General features: G+C 39.3%; 1 protein-coding gene, 1 non-coding gene and 1 pseudogene across 2 annotated transcripts; 1 reads left to right on the forward strand and 2 right to left on the reverse strand.

Moving 5' to 3' along the window:
• Positions 1-1,330: 1,330 nt before the first annotated feature.
• LOC120106013 lies at positions 1,331-6,325 on the reverse strand. The gene has a single exon (XM_039118849.1). The coding sequence runs from the start codon at positions 6,323-6,325 to the stop codon at positions 1,373-1,375; it is 4,953 nt and encodes a 1,650-aa protein (XP_038974777.1). The 3' UTR covers positions 1,331-1,372.
• On the forward strand, positions 6,171-6,278 carry LOC120106014. The gene has a single exon (XR_005508258.1). It is a non-coding gene; the product is annotated as a small nucleolar RNA R71 (small nucleolar RNA).
• Positions 6,326-18,776: 12,451 nt separating the features above from the next.
• On the reverse strand, positions 18,777-18,874 carry LOC120106015 (annotated as a pseudogene).
• Between the last annotated feature and the right edge of the window lie 302 nt (positions 18,875-19,176).

Raw genomic sequence — 19,176 nt, forward strand, 5'->3', positions numbered from 1 at the left:
GATCTTATGATAGGATCACCAACCATTGGGAACTCAACCATTCTTACCACAAACCCACTTAGGATCAAAAAGGTCAATAATAAAAGGTTGTAATGAGGCTAAAGTTAAGTAAAATAAAAATAATAAAAGGATGGATAAGAGAATTCAAAAGAACTTTCCAGTACATGCTAGAGGTCTTCACAAGATATAACATCAAGCACAACTTCCTCAAACCGCTTGTACCTTTTTTTTTCTTTTCTCTTTTTTTTTCCTTTTTTTTTTTCACGCTAGTCATACCATTTGGTTATTTCATCAACAACTTCATACTAGCATTTTGAACCTGTGACAAGCAGTTTGGGAACCAATAGAATCATTTTCAGAATGGAGATTAGAGCCTGAGACATTTTCAAGGCCTGTGGTAATAGAAAGCTGAAGCTGCTGGTGGAGTTGATTTGTTTCTTTGTTTCTTTCTTTTCTTTTTCTTCTTCTTTTTTTTTTTTTTTTAACACAACCTTTGGTTGCAATTATGGAGTCCATTTCAGCAAACCTGCCAGCACCAATGAGAAACCACCACAGTACATCCCCTTTCTTGTCTTCATTATTTGCGGACCAATTATTTATCATCCCTAGCATGTACTTGAAAGTGGAGGGGGGGGTAAGGACATATGGGTTTACAAAGGAAAGGGTTCTTTTTTTTCGGCTCAAAATGGCTTCTAATGGATAAAACATGGGTTAGCTTGAAAGGCTCAAACGTTCATCCTAAATTGACTTTCATCATCTCCTAAGTATAATCAACCAACATACCACAAACTGTGCAATAAAAATTCCCAATAGAGCAACCAATTCAAAAAAATCAATGAACGCATGCCACAAGTCTCTGAACATGATGAACTCTCTCTCTCTCTCTCTCTCTCTAATACTCACCAATGCGTAAATACTTAAGTTTGAGAGTTCTCTAATTGTATGCATTGAACATCCATCAAACCACAAGGCTTAGATGCGTGCATAAAAAAAGAATTCAAAGGGTGTCTTAATAGTGTGACTAAGATAGAAAAATTGACTCCAGCAAAAATACTCTGTAATCATTTGTTTTTTTTTAAAGCAAATTCATGCAAAAACATATACACATGGGCTGCCCTCCCCCAACTAAAACATGACATTGTCCTCAATGTATGGAAATAAAAGCATAGAAAACAAAATAGGATAGAGGTCACCTGATTAGCGGAGCACAAATCCATGGTAAAAACAGGAAGCTGGCAAACCTGAAAATTAAACTAAGGAAACCAAACGAAATAAAACAAAACAAGCAAAAACAAAAACTGAAACAAAGACAAAATAAAGAAAAACAAAAAGAAACAAGGAATAAGAGAAACGTACCTGCATGGGCATAGCATCACTGTTCGTAGACGGGGTCCATGAGAAGAATATCTTCCTCTACTGGAGCCTCTTTCTCAAGGACCGGCTTGAGTCTCTGGCCATTTACCTTAAACATCCGACCATCTCTAGGATCTTCTATCTCTACCGCTCCATTCTCAAATGTATGCTTTACCACAAAAGGACCAGTCCACCTAGATCGTAATTTACCAGGGTGTTTATGAAGCCTAGAATCATATAAGTATACTCGTTGATTAGGTGCAAATGTTTTTCTAAGAATATTTCTATCATGAAATGCCTTCATCTTAGCCTTGTAAATTTTAGAATTTTCATAAGCTTCATTTCGCAACTCTTCTAACTCGGTCATCTGGAACTTCCTAAGCTCACCGGCTTCAGGTAAATCAAAGTTAAAGTTCTTAATAGCCCAATAGGCTCTATGTTCTAGCTCTACCGGTAGGTGGCAAGGTTTACCAAAAACAAGCCTATAAGGTGACATGCCTAGGGGGGTCTTGAAAGCTGTACGGTATGCCCAAAGTGCATCAGTTAATCGCAATGACCAATCCTTCCGGTCGGGGTTAACCGTTTTCTCTAAAATACGCTTAATCTCTCTATTAGCAAGCTCTACCTGCCCACTTGTTTGAGGATGGTAAGCTGTAGAAATCTTATGCACCACCCCATACTTCCTCATCAATGCTTCAAAGGAACGGTTACAAAAATGTGTACCCCGGTCACTAATGATAACACGTGGTGTACCAAAACGAGACAACACATTTTCCTTTAGAAATTTAATTACTGTCTTATTGTCATTGTTCCTACAAGTTGCAGCCTCTACCCATTTGGACACATAATCTACTGCAACAATAATATATAGATAACCAAAAGAAGGAGGAAACGGTCCCATAAAATCTATACCCCAGCAATCAAAAATTTCTATCACTAAAATTGGATTCAAAGGCATCATATTACGACGGGACAAAGCTCCTAATTTTTGACATTTCTCACAAGAACGACAATAAACATTTGTGTCTCGAAACAATGATGGCCAATAAAATCCACACTGCAAAATTTTTGCAGCGGTTTTCTTCATAGAGAAATGGCCTCCACAAGCTTGGGAATGACAGAATTCTAAGACACTTGCTATCTCATCATCTGGGACACATCTCCTCATAATTTGGTCAGGACAGTACTTAAAAAGCTGTGGATCATCCCAATAAAAAGAACGTACCTCTGTTAAGAACTTCTGCTTATCCTGTGCATTCCAGTCTGATGGCATCTCACCTGTTACCAAATAATTGACAATATGTGCAAACCACGGCATGGAGGTGATAGAAAATAATTGTTCATCTGGAAAATCATCACGGATCGGTGGTGTATCTGTAGTATCCTCAAATATTAACCTTGAGAGGTGATCAGCCACCCCATTCTCTAAACCCTTCTTGTCCTTGATGGTTAGATTAAATTCCTGCAAAAGCAAGATCCACCTAATTAATCGCGCCTTAGCATCCTTCTTTGCGAGAAGGTACTTAAGGGCTGCATGATCTGTAAAAATTGTAATAGGCGAGCCAATCAAATAAGCACGGAATTTATCTAATGCAAATACTACAGCTAGTAGTTCTTTTTCAGTAGTAGAATAATTCATTTGAGCACTATTTAAAGTCCTACTAGCATAATAAATGACAAAGGATTTTCCCTCTCTCCGTTGACCTAAGACAGCCCCTACTGCGTAGTCACTTGCATCACACATAATTTCAAAAGGTAAACTCCAATCTGGTGGCTGCATAATGGGAGCTGAAGTGAGCTTCCCAATAAGCGTTTGGAATGCCGCTTGGCACTCTTGTGTCCACTCAAATGGGGTATCCTTAACTAGAAGGTTACACAATGGTCTAGATATGGCAGAAAAATTCTGGATAAACCTCCTATAGAAACCAGCATGACCAAGGAATGATCTAACATCCTTCACAGTCTTAGGTGTGGGCAACTTAGAGATCAACTCAATTTTGGATTGATCAACCTCTATTCCCCTAGAGGAAACAATATGGCCCAAAACAATACCCGAAGGCACCATAAAATGGCATTTCTCCCAATTCAATACAAGGCCTTTTTCTTTGCAACGAGCTAGAACCCTTTTTAAATTAAACAAACATACATCAAAGGAGTCACCAAAAACAGTCAAGTCATCCATAAACACCTCCATGCAATTCTCAACCATATCACTAAAAATACTCATCATGCACCTTTGAAAGGTAGCTGGAGCATTACACAAACCAAATGGCATACGACGAAATGCATAAGTTCCAAAGGGACATGTAAAAGTGGTCTTATCTTGGTCCTCTAAAGCAATTTCAATTTGATAATAACCAGAATAACCATCTAAAAAACAATAAAAGGGATGACCAGCTACACGCTCTAAGATTTGGTCGATGAATGGAAAGGGAAAATGATCTTTGCGAGTGGCAGCATTTAACTTCCTATAATCAATGCACATGCGCCACCCGGTTGCTGCTTTGGTAGGGACTAATTCTCCTACATCATTCTTCACTACTGTGACACCTGACTTTTTAGGAACTACCTGCGTAGGACTAACCCACTTGCTATCGGCAATCGGATAAATAATACCCGCATCTAACAGTTTTAAGACTTCATTTTTCACAACTTCTTTCATGGTAGGGTTTAGCCTGCGTTGGGGGTCTCTACGAGGGTTAGCTCCCTCCTCCAAGTGAATCCTATGAGAACAAATTAAAGGGCTGATGCCTTTAATGTCGGCCATGGTCCAACCAAGTGCAGATTTATGCTCATTCAAAGTTATAAGTAATTTTTTACCTTGTGATGCACTTAAGTTAGAAGAAATTATTACAGGAAAGGTATCACCTGGACCAAGAAATGCATGTTTTAAACCCTTAGGCAGTGGCTTTAACTCGACTTTTGGGGCTTCAATGGTAGATGGCTTCGGTTGTTCTCGCATCAAGGGCAGCTCCTCAAATCTTGGTTGCCATGTCCTCGTCCCATAATCCTGAGATGAATCAAAAACAGCACAAATATTAGTAACATCATTAGAGTCAAATGTGCTATCAAACCCAGAATTAATAAGAAAATATTCAAGAGGATCGGGGTCATGTTTTGTGATGGCTTCCTCTTGCATAAGTATGTTTATCAGGTAAGTTTGGTGACACTCATCGTCCTCCTGTGGCTGTTTGCTTATGTGGAAGATATTGACCTCAAGGGTCATATGCCCAAAGGACAACTTCATCAATCCATTCCTGCAATTAATAAGAGCATTAGCGGTGGCAAGAAAAGGTCTACCTAAAATAATGGGGATTTTTGATTCAGAAATAACAACAGAGTGTGTGTCTAGAATCAAGAAATCAACAGGATAGTAAAATTTATCAACTTGAATTAACACATCCTCAACTATCCCCCTTGGTATCTTTACTGACCGATCAGCTAACTGTAAGACCACAGAGGTGGGTTTGATCTCTCCTAATCCCAATTGCAAGTAAACAGAATAAGGCATGAGATTGACACTAGCTCCCAAATCAAGTAAGGCCTGTGCAAACTCATGATTCCCAATAATACAAGAAATTGTGGGGCATCCTGGGTCCTTATATTTTGGTGGGATTCTCTGTTCAATCAAAGCACTTACTTGTTCTGTTAGAAAAGCTGTTTTCTTAACATGGTGTTTTCTTTTTACAGTGCACAAATCTTTAAGGACCTTTGCATAAGTTGGAACCTGTTTTATCACATGTAACAAAGGAAGATTAATTTTTACTTGCCTTAGGTTCTCTAGGATCTCGCTACTATGGTCCATAACTCTTGAGGTAGACTTGAGAGCTTGAGGAAAGGGCACTCTAACTGGACTCTTCACTATCTCTTCCTCTCTTGGAACATCAACTACATCACTACTCAACTTCTCTTGTGTGTCCTTAGGCTTGGGAACCCTTTCTATAACCTTACCACTTCGAGTAGTTATGGAATTAACCTCCTTAAGATCTTGCCTATCAGGGTTAGAAGTTTGTGCCATATGCTGACCTTGGGGATTGGGTTGAGCTTGCGATGGAAATTTTCCTCGTTCATTTACGGCTAAAGCACTAATCAACTTAGATACTTGACTCCTAATCTCTTTATTTTCCTCAACCACCTGAGTAATCATTGATTCAAACTTCTGGTTTGTCTTATTCTGAGCCTCAATAGAAGCATGTAGTGTGTCCTCTAAAGGATTCCTAGAAGATGGAGCATGGTATGGAGGTGTAGAATAAGCTCTAGGCAGCTGTGGTTGTGCAGGATGTTGCGGGTCAGATTTCCAACTAAAGTTAGGATGGTTCCTCCAACCAGGATTATAGGTATCTGAAAAGGGTGTAAAAGGCTTCTTGTACATACCTAAGGCATTACAATGTTCCTCATACACACCCCTCATTTCAGCAAATGTGGGACAATCCTGAGCTAGGTGATCCACTCCACCACATACAAAACAGGGTCCATGGGACTCAATACGAGAAACAGTATGTGTAACCTTTGTATCCTTTGTTTTTAAGGCCTCTAACTCCCTAGTCAGAATTTCTATCCGGGCCTTGAGATTATCCTCCTCTCTAAGATGGTAAATTCCTCCACTAGAAGGAGTAGCTGTAGGTCGTGACCTACTAGTACTATCAGTCGCACTAGGTCCTGTCCAAGTATGAGCTTTCTCAGCTAGATCATTCAGGTACTCTATGGCCTCATCCGGATCTTTCTGCAAGAACTCACCATTACACATCATCTCTACAAATTGGCGCTCTCTAGGTGTAAGTCCCTCATAAAAGTAACTAACTAAACGCCAACTCTCATAGCCGTGATGAGGACACAAGTTCAACAAATCTTTAAACCTCTCCCACACCTGATACAAAGTCTCACTATCCTTTTGTGCAAAGGTTGAAATCTGTCTCTTCAAACCACTGGTCTTATGGTGGGGGAAGTATTTGTTAAAGAAAACCTGTGTCATCTCATCCCAAGATCCTATTGACCGCGGTCTCAGTGAATACAACCAACTTTTCGCTCTATCTTTCAAAGAAAATGGAAAAAACTTAAGTCTAACTGCATCTATTGTACCGGGTTGACTATGAAAAGTCGCCACTACCTCCTCAAACTCTCTAATGTGCACGTAAGGATTTTCATTCTCTAAGCCATGAAAGGTAGGAAGTAACTGTATCATTCCTGGTTTAAAATCCTGTTGTGGGACATTGGGTGGGAACATAATGCATGACGGTGTGGCTGTGCGTGTAGGATGGAGATAGTCCTGGAGAGTCCTAATGGGCTGATCTTCGTGATTGCTCATGGTGTTAGAATTAGATGGCGTATCGGGCAAATTCACAGGAAAAGTATCAGGTTCTAATTCCGGTCTTCTTGCAAATCTACCTAACTCGTCTCTATGCCTACGCATGCAACACAAAATATATGTATATTATTTTTATTTTATTTTCATTTTCTTTTGCACAATCAAATCAAAACTATGAATGAAATAAACTGAAGACAAAAAGCAAGAGAAAAAAAAAAGAAGAAGAAGGAACGAGGTTACCGCTTTGACGAATTAATTCAGCAAACCTATTCCTTGAAGCGCTTCTTGTACCGTTCTCCCCGGCAACGGCGCCAAAATTTGATTACGCCCAAAGAATAACGCGGCTATCGCAGTATATATTGGGGTGTCGATTCCACAGGGAGAAGGTAGGAACACTAAAAGGAACTACAAAACTAAAAAGAAATATCAAAGCAGTAAAATGTGATGTGAATGTTTAAAAGTAAATTGACAATTAGATTGTAGTAGTGAAAAGATGTGACCAGAATTAATGGCAGCAAAGCATCGGGAATTCCTCACTTGAATCAGGTAATTCCATTCATATTTGATCCATTGGATAACTCAATTAGAGATCATAGCACCAGATTCTCTAATTGGAGGATATAGCATTACAATCAAAATATTTAGTGATAATTCTAGAAAATCATTCTCCTCTTTTAAAACCAAGGATTGTTATCCTTTTAGACTCAGATTCAAAGACAAAAATATACCCAATGGCAATATCAAAGCAGTAAAATGTGATGTGAATGTTTAAAAGTAAATTGACAATTAGATTGTAGTAGTGAAAAGATGTGACCAGAATTAATGGCAGCAAAGCATCGGGAATTCCTCACTTGAATCAGGTAATTCCATTCATATTTGATCCATTGGATAACTCAATTAGAGATCATAGCACCAGATTCTCTAATTGGAGGATATAGCATTACAATCAAAATATTTAGTGATAATTCTAGAAAATCATTCTCCTCTTTTAAAACCAAGGATTGTTATCCTTTTAGACTCAGATTCAAAGACAAAAATATACCCAATGGCAATATTTCAGCAAAAAATCACACTAACTGGATAAACAATCAAATCTAGATATAATCAAGCACCTCAACAATTCTATAGAAAAAGACATGGCTGAATCTATGAAAAGAATAGGTTCAAGATTATTCCAACACAAGAAAGATCTATGGATGAGAAATGATAAACAAAAATTGTATCAACATGAGAATCTATTACATAGATCAAATATAAATGAAACTACCATCATCCAAGCGAGTTCATCCCTAGCTTCACCAAAGAATTAGCTCTCCATGAATTTTTGGCTCCTCTTGATGATTTCTTTGTAATGCAGCCTTTTTTCTCTTTAGAACGGCGTGCTCCCCAAGTATATATATGATTTTGGGGCTAAAAACCCTAGGAAACACGACTTAGACACGTTTGCATGTGTTTTTCCGACTTTACCCTCGAGCACCAACGTCAGCATGAAGTTCGGGAGACTCTCCAGATCGCATCTGATCTTCAAATTTTATGTTCTTATAGTCATTTGAAAGCTCTGGAAGTCTAGTTTCCAACAAAATTTGAATCATCTCAATTGGACTTCTGTAGCTCTCGAAATCATCAAAATACTACACAAAGGTCTGATCTGTCAGGGCCCAGGCTGGCGGTTTAGGGAAACCTAACTTTGCAACTTCATAACTTTCTCTCTGGAGCTCCAATTGACCTGATTCTTGATGCATATGAAACCTCAACATGTCTACTTCATCTCTACCAAGTTTCATTTCATTCGGACTGCAATGGGATATTCAATCTTCTTAACTCCATTCCTACAATAAAATCACCAAAATCAATTAAGACTTGGACACTTTGTGAAGTAAAGTTCAGATTAGAAAAATATCATAAAAATATCCAAATCATGCTTAAGTCTTAACAATTTAGCCTAAAGTGGTAGTGTTAAAAGGTACATTTTCATGCACCTATCAGGTTACTACAGACGTTTGAGAATGATCACCAACTTCTTAAGAAGACGGTGAACTTAGTGGGAGGTTCATCCAAGGGTCGCTCCTTTAAGAAAGGGAAAAAAAAAATCCAAAAGAAACAGGTGCACCATGCTCAGCCTAGTCAGAAAAAGAATAAAAAGACTGATCAGAGCAAGGCGGGGTGCTTCTTCTACAAGAAGCAAGGATATTGGAAGAGGAACTGTCCTCTTTACATTGCATCCCTCGATCCGAACCGGCCTAAGAAAAATGGGCAATCAGTTGCCAATCAAGGTACTTATATGATAACACCTTGCAATTTTTCTATTTGTGATAATTCGATCTAGGTATTGGATACCAGTAGTCCTTTTAATATTTGCAATTTGTTGCAGGGGCTACAAGTCAGTAAGAGGTTTGAAGAAGGAGAAAGGTTCCTGAATGTTGGAGATGGAAGACCAGTTCCAGTTCTAGCTTTAGGAATTCTTAAACTTGAATTCAACTCTCATGTAAATGTCCTTAGTGATTGTCACTATTGTCCAAGTTTTCTATTGAATATCATTTCTGTAGGCCTTTTGGCCAAGAATGGTTATGAAATATCAATAAAAAAGGATTATTGCAATGTCATTTGGAATGGTGTTGTTGTAATGAATGGAATTTTGAGAATGGCATTTACATTTTGTCACAGCCTGTTCATGTAATGTATAAATCCAATAAGCGCCCTAGAATAGATAATGTCACGGATGTCTACCTTTGGCATCATAGGCTAGGTCATATTAACAAGAACAGGATGAACATGTTAAGTAAAAAGGGAATTCTTGATGTTAATGATTGTGAATCATTGACAACCTGTGAATCATGTCTTCTTGGTAAAATGACCAAATCACCTTTTACCGGAAAAGGTGAACGAGCCAGTGATTTATTGACCCTTGTACATTCTGATGTATGTGGGCCAATGAGCATAGATGCTAGAGGTGGGTATTCATATTTCATTACGTTTACAAACGACCTTTCTAAGTATGGTTATGTCTATTTAATGAGACATAAATCTGAATCATTTGAAATATTCAAATTATATCGTAATGAAGTAGAAAAACAAACTAGAAAGAGTATTAAAACTCTTCGACCAGATCGAGGAGGTGAATACCTCTCCAGTGAATTTTTGACATATCTAGGAGAAAATGGGATTCTCTCCCAATGGACTCCTCCTGGTACACCACAATATAATGGTGTGTCAGAAAGGAGAAATCGAACTCTGTTAGACATGGTTCGATCCATGATGGGGTTTGCTAATCTGCCCATATCCTTTTGGGGATATGCTCTTGAGTCAGCCTGCTATATTCTAACTAAGATTCTAAGTAAGTCTGTAAATAAAACACCACATGAGATGTGGACTGGACGCAAGCCGATGCTCTCTCACCTTAGGATTTGGGGGTGTCCGGCGTACGTCAAACGTTTGAAGACAGACAAACTTGAACCCAAGTCTGACAAATGTTTCTTTGTTGGTTACCTTAAAGAAACTAAAGGATATTACTTCTACTTTGCTGAAGAACAAAAGTTGTTCGTAAACAATAGAGCAATTTTCTTAGAAAAGGAATTCCGTGGTGAAGGAATAAATAGCTCTAATATTGAGCTTAGAGAAGTTCAACATGCAGAAGATCCAACACCATCTACTGAACCAGTTGAGTCGGATTTGATTAGATCAGATCCAGAACCCATATTAGATGCACCATTAAGGCGATCGGGTAGAGTACCACGTCAGCCGGACAGATACTATGGTTTCTTGGTCCGGGATGGGGATCCTATCGAACTTGATGAAAACGATGAGGATCTGATCACATATATGGATGCAATGCAGAGGTATGACTCTGATAAATGGCTTGGAGCCATGCAATCCGAAATGGAATCCATGAAGGTCAATGATGTTTGGACATTAGTTGACCCACCCGAAGGAATTAAATCTATAGGGTGTAAGTGGATATTCAAAAGGAAACGGGGTGCAGACGGAAAGGTAGAGACCTATAAAGCCCGTTTGGTTGCCAAGGGTTATCGTCAACGTTATGGTATTGACTATGACGAGACGTTTTTTCTTGTGGCAATGCTCAAGTCCATTCGGATTATGCTTGCATTGGCAGCACATTTAGACTATGAATCTGGCAAATGGATGTAAAGACCGTATTTCTAAATGGAGATTTAGAAGAGAAAGTGTATATGATACAACCTGAAGGTTTTACATCTGCAGATGAGTCTAAAGTGTGCAAGCTTCAAAAATCCATTTATGGATTAAAACAAGCTTTACGGAGTTGGAATATATGTTTTGATAAGGTAATCAAAACATATGGCTTCATTAAGAATGAAGAGGAACCTTACATTTATAAATGGACAAATGGTTCCGTTATTATATTCCTTATTTTGTATGTGGATGACATTCTTTTAATCGGGAATGACATTCCTGCATTACAAGGAATAAAGGTTTGGCTATCATCTCAATTTGCCATGAAGGATTTGGAAGAAGCATCTTACATCCTAGGGATGAAGATTTATAGAGATAGATGTAAAAGATTGCTTGGATTATCCCAATCCACACATTGATACTATACTGAAGAGGTTCAGTATGATTAATTCCAAGAAAGGCTATCTTCCGATGGGCCATGGAATTAACCTCTCTAAAAGGGATTGTCCGACAACCCCTCAAGAAAGAGAGAGTATGGATAGAATTCCATATGCTTCGGCAGTGGGATCTAAAATGTATGCCATGACATGTACTAGACCAGACGTGGCATACTCACTAGGAGTAGTGAGCAGATACCAGTCTGATCCAGGTAGCAACCACTGGAAGGTTGTAAAAACCATCCTTAAGTATTTGAGAAATACTAAAGATCAGTGGCTTGTCTATGGTGATTCTGACTTAAAACTTGAGGGATATACTGATTCAAGTTTTCAGTCAGATCAAGATGATAGCAAGAGCGTGTCAGGATATATCTTCACTCTTAAGGGTGGGGCCATCTGCTGGAAGAGTTCCAAGCAGCATACAGTGGCAGATTCTACATGTGAAGCAGAATATATCGCAGCATCTGATGCCGCCAAGAAAGCTGTATGGTTGCGGAAGTTCATCACCGAGCTTGGAGTGACACCCTCCATTGATGGTCCAGTGCCTGTATTTTGTGACAATACTGGGGCCATAGCTCAAGCAAGAGAACCCAAAGCACATCAGCGGACCAAGCATATTCTACGTCGCTACCACCTGGTTCGAGAGATCATCGATCGAGGTGATATTGATCTTCAGAAGATTGACACAAAAGAAAATCTGGCCGACCCATTTACCAAAGTCCTCGGCATCAAAGAGTTCGACGAACACAAGTCGAAGATGGTTATTAGATACTGTGCCGATTGGCATTAGGCTAAGTGGGAGATGTTGGGATTTATATCCTAAATGTCAATCGTCAGCATATTGATGATTGAATTTTGTAAATGAATTGACAAATTAATAAAGTGTTATTTGGCATTATTCATCATTTCATCTTCAAATGAACTCTTATATGATGAAGTCCTTAGGACTTATGTTATGATAAAGGAGGATTTATCTTTGAGTCCTTAAACTTGTTCGCGACGAAATGATATGTTGTTACTAGGACGACAACATTATCAAAATTAGGTCGTTGTGTGACATATACGTTGGTTGTCCTCTTAACCAAAGAGTGTGGAGACACTGGTATGCCACACAGGTGAAGTGTAGGAGTACATTTCACTGAACGTGACCAATTCCGGAACGCTCTACTGTCGAGAGATGTTCCGAGTGGATATGGGTATAAGTTTGGCCCTCTGATCTGAGACCGCAACCTGTGACTAGCAAGCAACTCACTGTACTTTGGTACCGGACTACCTGAATTTCTAATTCAGTGACGGAAGGTCGCTGGGTGCAGTCAAGTATTTTGCGTAGTCAGTTGTGAGTCAAGATAGAATTGACCCCTCCTGAAAACAGAAGATAATGTCTTGTGATTAATTTAGCAAAACCTTGGCCAGGGTAATCCCAGTGAGGAGTCACAGGATATCTAAAGTTAATCACATAATGGATGTACTAATTATAGGGTTGACAGTGAGCTCTAAGTCATCCTGGCATTAGGAGTCAAAGGGATTGAATTATACAGTAACCATAGTTCAGGGTTCCAGAATATTTGCTTCGCATATATTCAGCCTATCCGGACGTCGGGTACCATTGCTAGATGGTCACATCGATTAGTGTAGAAATTGTTCCTATACTACCGGCTTAGGTTCGAACCTATGAGGTCACACGCATAGAAGATTCCTGATTGATCAAGAAAGCTGATGAATGATTAAGAATTATTCGGGGATAATTTGGTCAATTTAATTGTCAAATTATCTTATAAAATAATTAAAGTAATTATTGAAGGATTAATTAGTAATTAAATTACTAATAAACTCAATTTGATTGAGTAATTGTGCTAAGAATGAGCCAAATTGAATTGGATTCAAGTTTGGGCTCAATCAGGGTTTTGACCTGATTGGATTAGGTCAGAACCAAAAAGGACTTAAGCTGATCAAATTAATTTTAAATTAATTTGTTCTTAATTGGAGATTGACCTAATTGGATTAGGTCCAACACAAAGTAATTAATTCAATTTGATTGAGTTTGGATGAGCCAAAAATTGAATTGGATTCAATTTGAGCTCAATCAGGGTTTGACCTGATTAGATTGGGTTCAACCAAATTGCTTTGTTTTAAACCGGGTTTGACCAAATTTGATTAGGTGCAACCCAAGAGGATTAGGCTCAGATGATGTGGCAATTAGTGGTGACATGGAATTGGATTTCATGAATTTTAAATAAACCAAAATTATTGCATGGCGCATGGACCCATTGCTTGACACATGGCGACATTGTTTATTGTTTGAATTTGAATTCAAACATTAAGCAATATATTAAATGATTTCATATATGAAATAACTTTCCTAGCTGGCGTGTGAACCTCTGAATCATTTAAATTCGAAATTCAAATGAAATATATGCGACAAGAGGTAGGAAAATTCTGCTGCATGGATTTCAAATCTCTCCCCTCTTGCACATGTGTTTAAAATTTGAATTTAAATCAGATTTGGTTGAGATCTGATTTGGGTTGTTCCTATTTCTTTGCATGTGCCAACTAAAGGAGGTTTTCTGAAAATAAATTTCGAATTTTGAATGAAAATTCGGAGGCCATTAAAAGGGGTCAAACATGGGCACCGAAAACACATCCATTGCAGCCTTCTTCCTCACCCACCTCCTCCTCCTCTTCTTCTCCATTTTAGATAGGGTTTTCAGGGTGAATATCTAGAAGATTCAAGATCAGATCTGAGTCCTCTACTTCTCTTACAAACCTCATCTCTATCTGCTTCAAGACGATTGATCAAGAGTTGATTGAATCCCGGCGGGCAGATTTCAGCTTTCAAGTGTTCTGCAGCTGCTAGCACTGTTGCGGAAGAAGATCCTTCAGGACTTCGCGTGTACTTCTCGTAGAGGCCATTCGTGTGCGTGGCTGCGAAGTCAAGAATCAGATTCACAACTTTCATCCATCATAAAAGGTATTAATCTAGCATTAATCATTTATTATGGTGTCAAGGTCTAGGTCCGATTCCCCGAGGTTTTGCCCTCTTTTGGGGCTCCTCACGGAGCTATCTCCAGAATCCATTCGATGGATATTCGAAGATTAATTGGAATAGAGTTCTTAAGTTTCAGATCTGATAGTTAATCATGCATAAAAGTTTTAGCATAATTGTTTAAACGATTCCGGCATAATCCTATGTGTTCTTAATGTGCTGATTTCTAGATTTGATCTTGTAAGCATGCATGAATTAAATTGTTTGATTCATTTTTCCGCTGTATTTTTGCAACTTTAAAAAAACTACGTGTGGCTTGATTCCCTTTGTGAAGGGGTACGTAGGCAACCCGATCAGGTTCAGCCATGGTTTTCAAAAGAAAAAAAAATTCAGCATGCTAAACACCGAAGAACCTAAGAATAACTTTCACCAGTCACACTACTGCAACATCAAGCAAGTCACTGACGAGTGGATAGACATCCAAGTGACTTCTTGTCTTGGTCACGCTCAGTACCCTTGTTCTCTAACAAGCACCTGCACTCTCACTTCAGTGTCTCTACACTGTGGACTCGAGTCTCGTCCATCCATAAGGAAAGCAATCTGTGCACTGATCGGATCGATCACCGTCCTCGTGATGATCCATTGATCAGGAGCATTTAAAATTTAAAAGCCAATGATACATGACTCAAATTCTCAACTCTTGAGAATATGTATCATCATCTTATTAATTTCTTGAACGATTCATAGACACATAAACAATATGAATGAAAAGAATGCCCATTTATTATTCAATAATAATAAAGTCAAGTACAAATTTATGTCCCAGAATTAATAATGTGTCCGCCAGATTGGCTTCTAGGGCATACGTCTAACAATCTCCCACTTGCACTAAAGCCAATCAGTCATATATCTAAGTCCCATCTTCTCAAGGTGGGCTTCAGTCTTCTGCTGATTTAACTGCTTAGTGAGCGGGTCCACCACGTTGTCCGCGGAGTCTACTCTCTGCACCTCGACATATTTCTTCTCGAGGTAATCGCGTATGAGGTGAAAGCGCCGCTCTATATACTTGGACTTCTGATGAGACCTTGGCTCCTTAGCAAGAGCTATGGCGCCATTATTATCGCAGTAGAGTGTGATGGCATCTGATGGCATTACATCTAACTCTGCAACGAATTTCTTGAACCAGAAGGCTTCCTTTGCAGCTTCAGAGGCGGCGATATACTCAGCTTCCATGGTAGAATCAGCAATGATCGGTTGTTTGGAACTCTTCCAATTTACCGTACCACCATTGCACAAGAACACATATTCAGATGTAGACTTTCTATCATCAATATCAGTCATGAAGTCTGAATCTGTGTATCCTTCTACCTTTAACTCTGATGATCCTCCAAAAATCAAGAACAAATCTTTAGTTCTTCTTAAGTACTTAAGAATGTTCTTCACAGCAGTCCAGTGCTCTTCACCTGGATTCGACTGATATCTGCTAGTGACACTCACAACAAGGGCTATATCAGGTCGTGTACATAGCATGGCATACATGAGGCTCCCTATTGCCGAAGCATAAGGGATCTTGCTCATGCGTTGTATCCTTTTCAGATGTGTTGGGGCACATCTTCTTGGAGAGATGAATCCCATACCTTAGGGGTAATAGACCCCTCTTGGAGTTTTCCATACTGAACCTCTTCAGTACCTCCTCTATATACATCTTCTGTGACAGGCCAAGCATCCTTTTAGATCTATCTCTATAGACCTTAATCCCCAAAATGTAGGATGCTTTCCCAAGGTCTTTCATGGAGAACTCTTTTGACAACCAGACCTTGACCGAGGTTAGCATGGGAACATCATTCCCAATTGATGAAAGTACAAAAGTGCGATCTATACATCACTTAAATTAGTATTATTACTAACAAATAATGATAGAAGTGCTGTATTAATATTATATTTTTGTGGGGTGCAAGTGATCGGAAATCAAAGCTAAAATGCACATTGGGTCCAAAAATATGCATCACTACAGGTGATCAGCCAACCGCTTGTGTCAACCCCAGTTGCACACTAGAAGGAGGTCAAGTTCAGCTGTCCGCTTCATCGCAGCTTCAGTCTTCTATGAGCCCAAGCATCTAAGCCGCGTGCAGCCCATCCGCCCGCGTGGAAGAATCGCGAAGCATTCTCCGCGTCTGCTTCTCCCGAGCAGCCCAACGTGTGCCCCTCATCCAGTGTCTGTGCACCCTCCCAGCATGCCACGTCCGTCCGAGTCCGCTTCTCCCGCGTGCAATCGTCCAGCTCTCAGCATTGGATCCTCCCAGCAGCACCCAAGCCTCATCCATCTGCGTTCAAGCTTCCTCCCAACCGTCATCCTGACTTCACCCCGTGATTTCAGCATCAGCATCCCATGAAGCATCTCGTCCGCATCCGATTCTTCAAGCATCCCAGCTTCTTCCACAAGTCCAAGTTCCAGCCACATCAGCGATCCGCCCGTGTGGAAGAGATCCTGATCCCCTTCGATCGGGCCACATAATCCGCAGTCTCCCAGTCTTCTGCATCCGCTTCATCCGCGCGTTTACACCGTGATCCCAGCATCCTGTGAAGCGTTGCAGCCGTCCACGGTTCATCTCCCATGCATTCCAACAGATCCCAGCCTTCTAGCGAACGTTCCAGCATCCCACGAGGCATCACCCGCGTCCGTGCTTCCTTCCGATCCATCTGCTCGTCTTCCGGATTCGTGCTCAAGCCCAACCGTCCGCGAACATCTTCCGTTCCCAGATCTACTCCTCAGCGTCCGGGATACTCGGAAGCCAGCAGGAGAGGAGCATCTTGTGTGATCAGGTGACCCATCGGGAGATATAGGAGGGCTCTCGGCTGGCAAACGGGGGGGGGATAGTTCATTCGAAAAAATAGAGGAGCCCCTGTTATTCAAAAAAAAAGAAAAGGGAAACAGGGGATGCCCTGTTTCCGAAAAGAAAAAGAAAAAAAAAAGAGAAAAGTGGCTAATGTCTTTTATGGAGGGCTAATTTCTTAGGGAGGGTGATGGAGGAACCTTTGATGTATTGCTCTTTGAAGTAAACTCTAAACTTTTGCTTTGAATGACTTATATTTACTGATATATTCTTGATCCATGCATTGTTATTTCGTAGATAGCTCTTTAATGGATTATGATTATTGATATATGGATTGCTTTAGTATTTGATTTGTCGTAGACGTAGAAAGCACGATGAATGCTTAGAAATTGAGTTCATATATTCATGAAACATATACCATGATTAGATCTATCCTACCATTAATCTTTAATCAAGAACCTTAGAGTTTATTTCTTGGATGCAATATTATCAAGGGAGATTCCAGATCCCTATCATTTATCTATTTCATTGAACTTTGTTTAGTTGCATATCATTCTTTGTTTTTAATTTCTGAAAATCAATTAAAAATTACATCTAAAAATTACGCTAATAATCCATAGAACGTTTCCTGAGGATTCGATCTCGGACTTCCGAGATTTTACTACTTGTACGATTCTTCTATACTTGGGAGATTAGTTTCGCGAAAACATTTTTGCCAACGCGTCAAGTTTTTGGCGCCGTTGCCGGGGAACGGCTTAGTTATTAGTATAATTTTAGATTTAATTAGTACCTTGTAGTTAGGTTGAACCTTATAGTAAAATTAAAACTGAAAAAAAAATCTTTACTGCTGTTTTTTTTTCCCTGCACAGTCTGCATCAAACTCTTATATCAAAATAATTAACCGTCTGATGGAACTCAAATTTGGTCGTCTGGTGTAGGACCTGTGTTTCTTTCATCTGAACGGTCAGATTGACATTCTGAGACTTTTAAGACCATTATATTAATCTAAAACCTTGCTGCTGTCTGTTTTGAATTTTCTGCGTTTATTTTTTTTTAGAATCAGAATTTTATTATTATCATATCTCTTTAACCCTTGTTGCTAATTGAAAATTGATAAGAACTTTAAGAAAAGAGCAAGGGTGATCATTAAAAAAAACAAATAAAAAAAATTAATTAAAATTAAATTTTGTATGCTAGGTTGGAATAGGGACAACACTGGGCGTTTGAATCGAAAAACTTTTGACAATTCCTTAGATCATACTATTGAAACTCTTTCGCAAAATCTCAGATCTGGTGAGATGGCTGATGATGATGTAGGAAGTCACCATGGTGATGAAGGTAGACCCCCAGTTATGACACTTCGACAATACTTACACCCCACTAGGACTAGTCAACCTTCATGCATGATTATTCCTGAAAACGTAGGACACTTTGAAATCAAACCAGGAGTAATTCAATTGCTGCCCAAGTATCATGGGATGGAATCCGAGAACCCTTATCTTCACCTTAAGGATTTTGAGAAAATTAGCATCACATTTAGAGTACCAAATGTATCGGAAAATGTCCTTAAATTGATATTGTTTCCTTTTTCCTTAAAGGACAAAGCCAAAACATGGCTGAACTCCTTGAGACCTAGATCGCTAGGAACATGGCATGATATGCAAAGAGAATTCTTGAAAAAATTCTTTCCCGCACAAAGGACTAATTTTTTGAAAAGGCACATTAGTAATTTTCAACAAAAAGACCATGAAACATTTTATGAATGCTGGGAGAGATTTAAAGAGTTGCTTCTCTCTTGCCCTCATCACGGGTTTGAAACATGGAGAACCATTAGTTTCTTTTACGAAGGGTTGTCTCCACAATTATAGAGACCATGTGCAATGGTCTATTTTTGGAAAAGCAACCCGATGAGGCATGGGACTATTTAGACTCTCTCGCAGAGACTGCACAATTATGGGATACAGGGGATAGAGTGAATAAACTTTTGCCTAAGCCTACTAACATTGGACATGGGGGCCTTTACAACCTTAGTACTCAGGATGATATTCAGGCTAAAATGGCAGCCCTTACTAGGAAGGTAGAGAAAATTGAACTTAGAAGGATTAAACCCGTCAA

Source organism: Phoenix dactylifera, unplaced genomic scaffold (genome assembly GCF_009389715.1).
Source record: "Phoenix dactylifera cultivar Barhee BC4 unplaced genomic scaffold, palm_55x_up_171113_PBpolish2nd_filt_p 000431F, whole genome shotgun sequence".
Classification (NCBI taxonomy): Eukaryota; Viridiplantae; Streptophyta; class Magnoliopsida; order Arecales; family Arecaceae; genus Phoenix; species Phoenix dactylifera.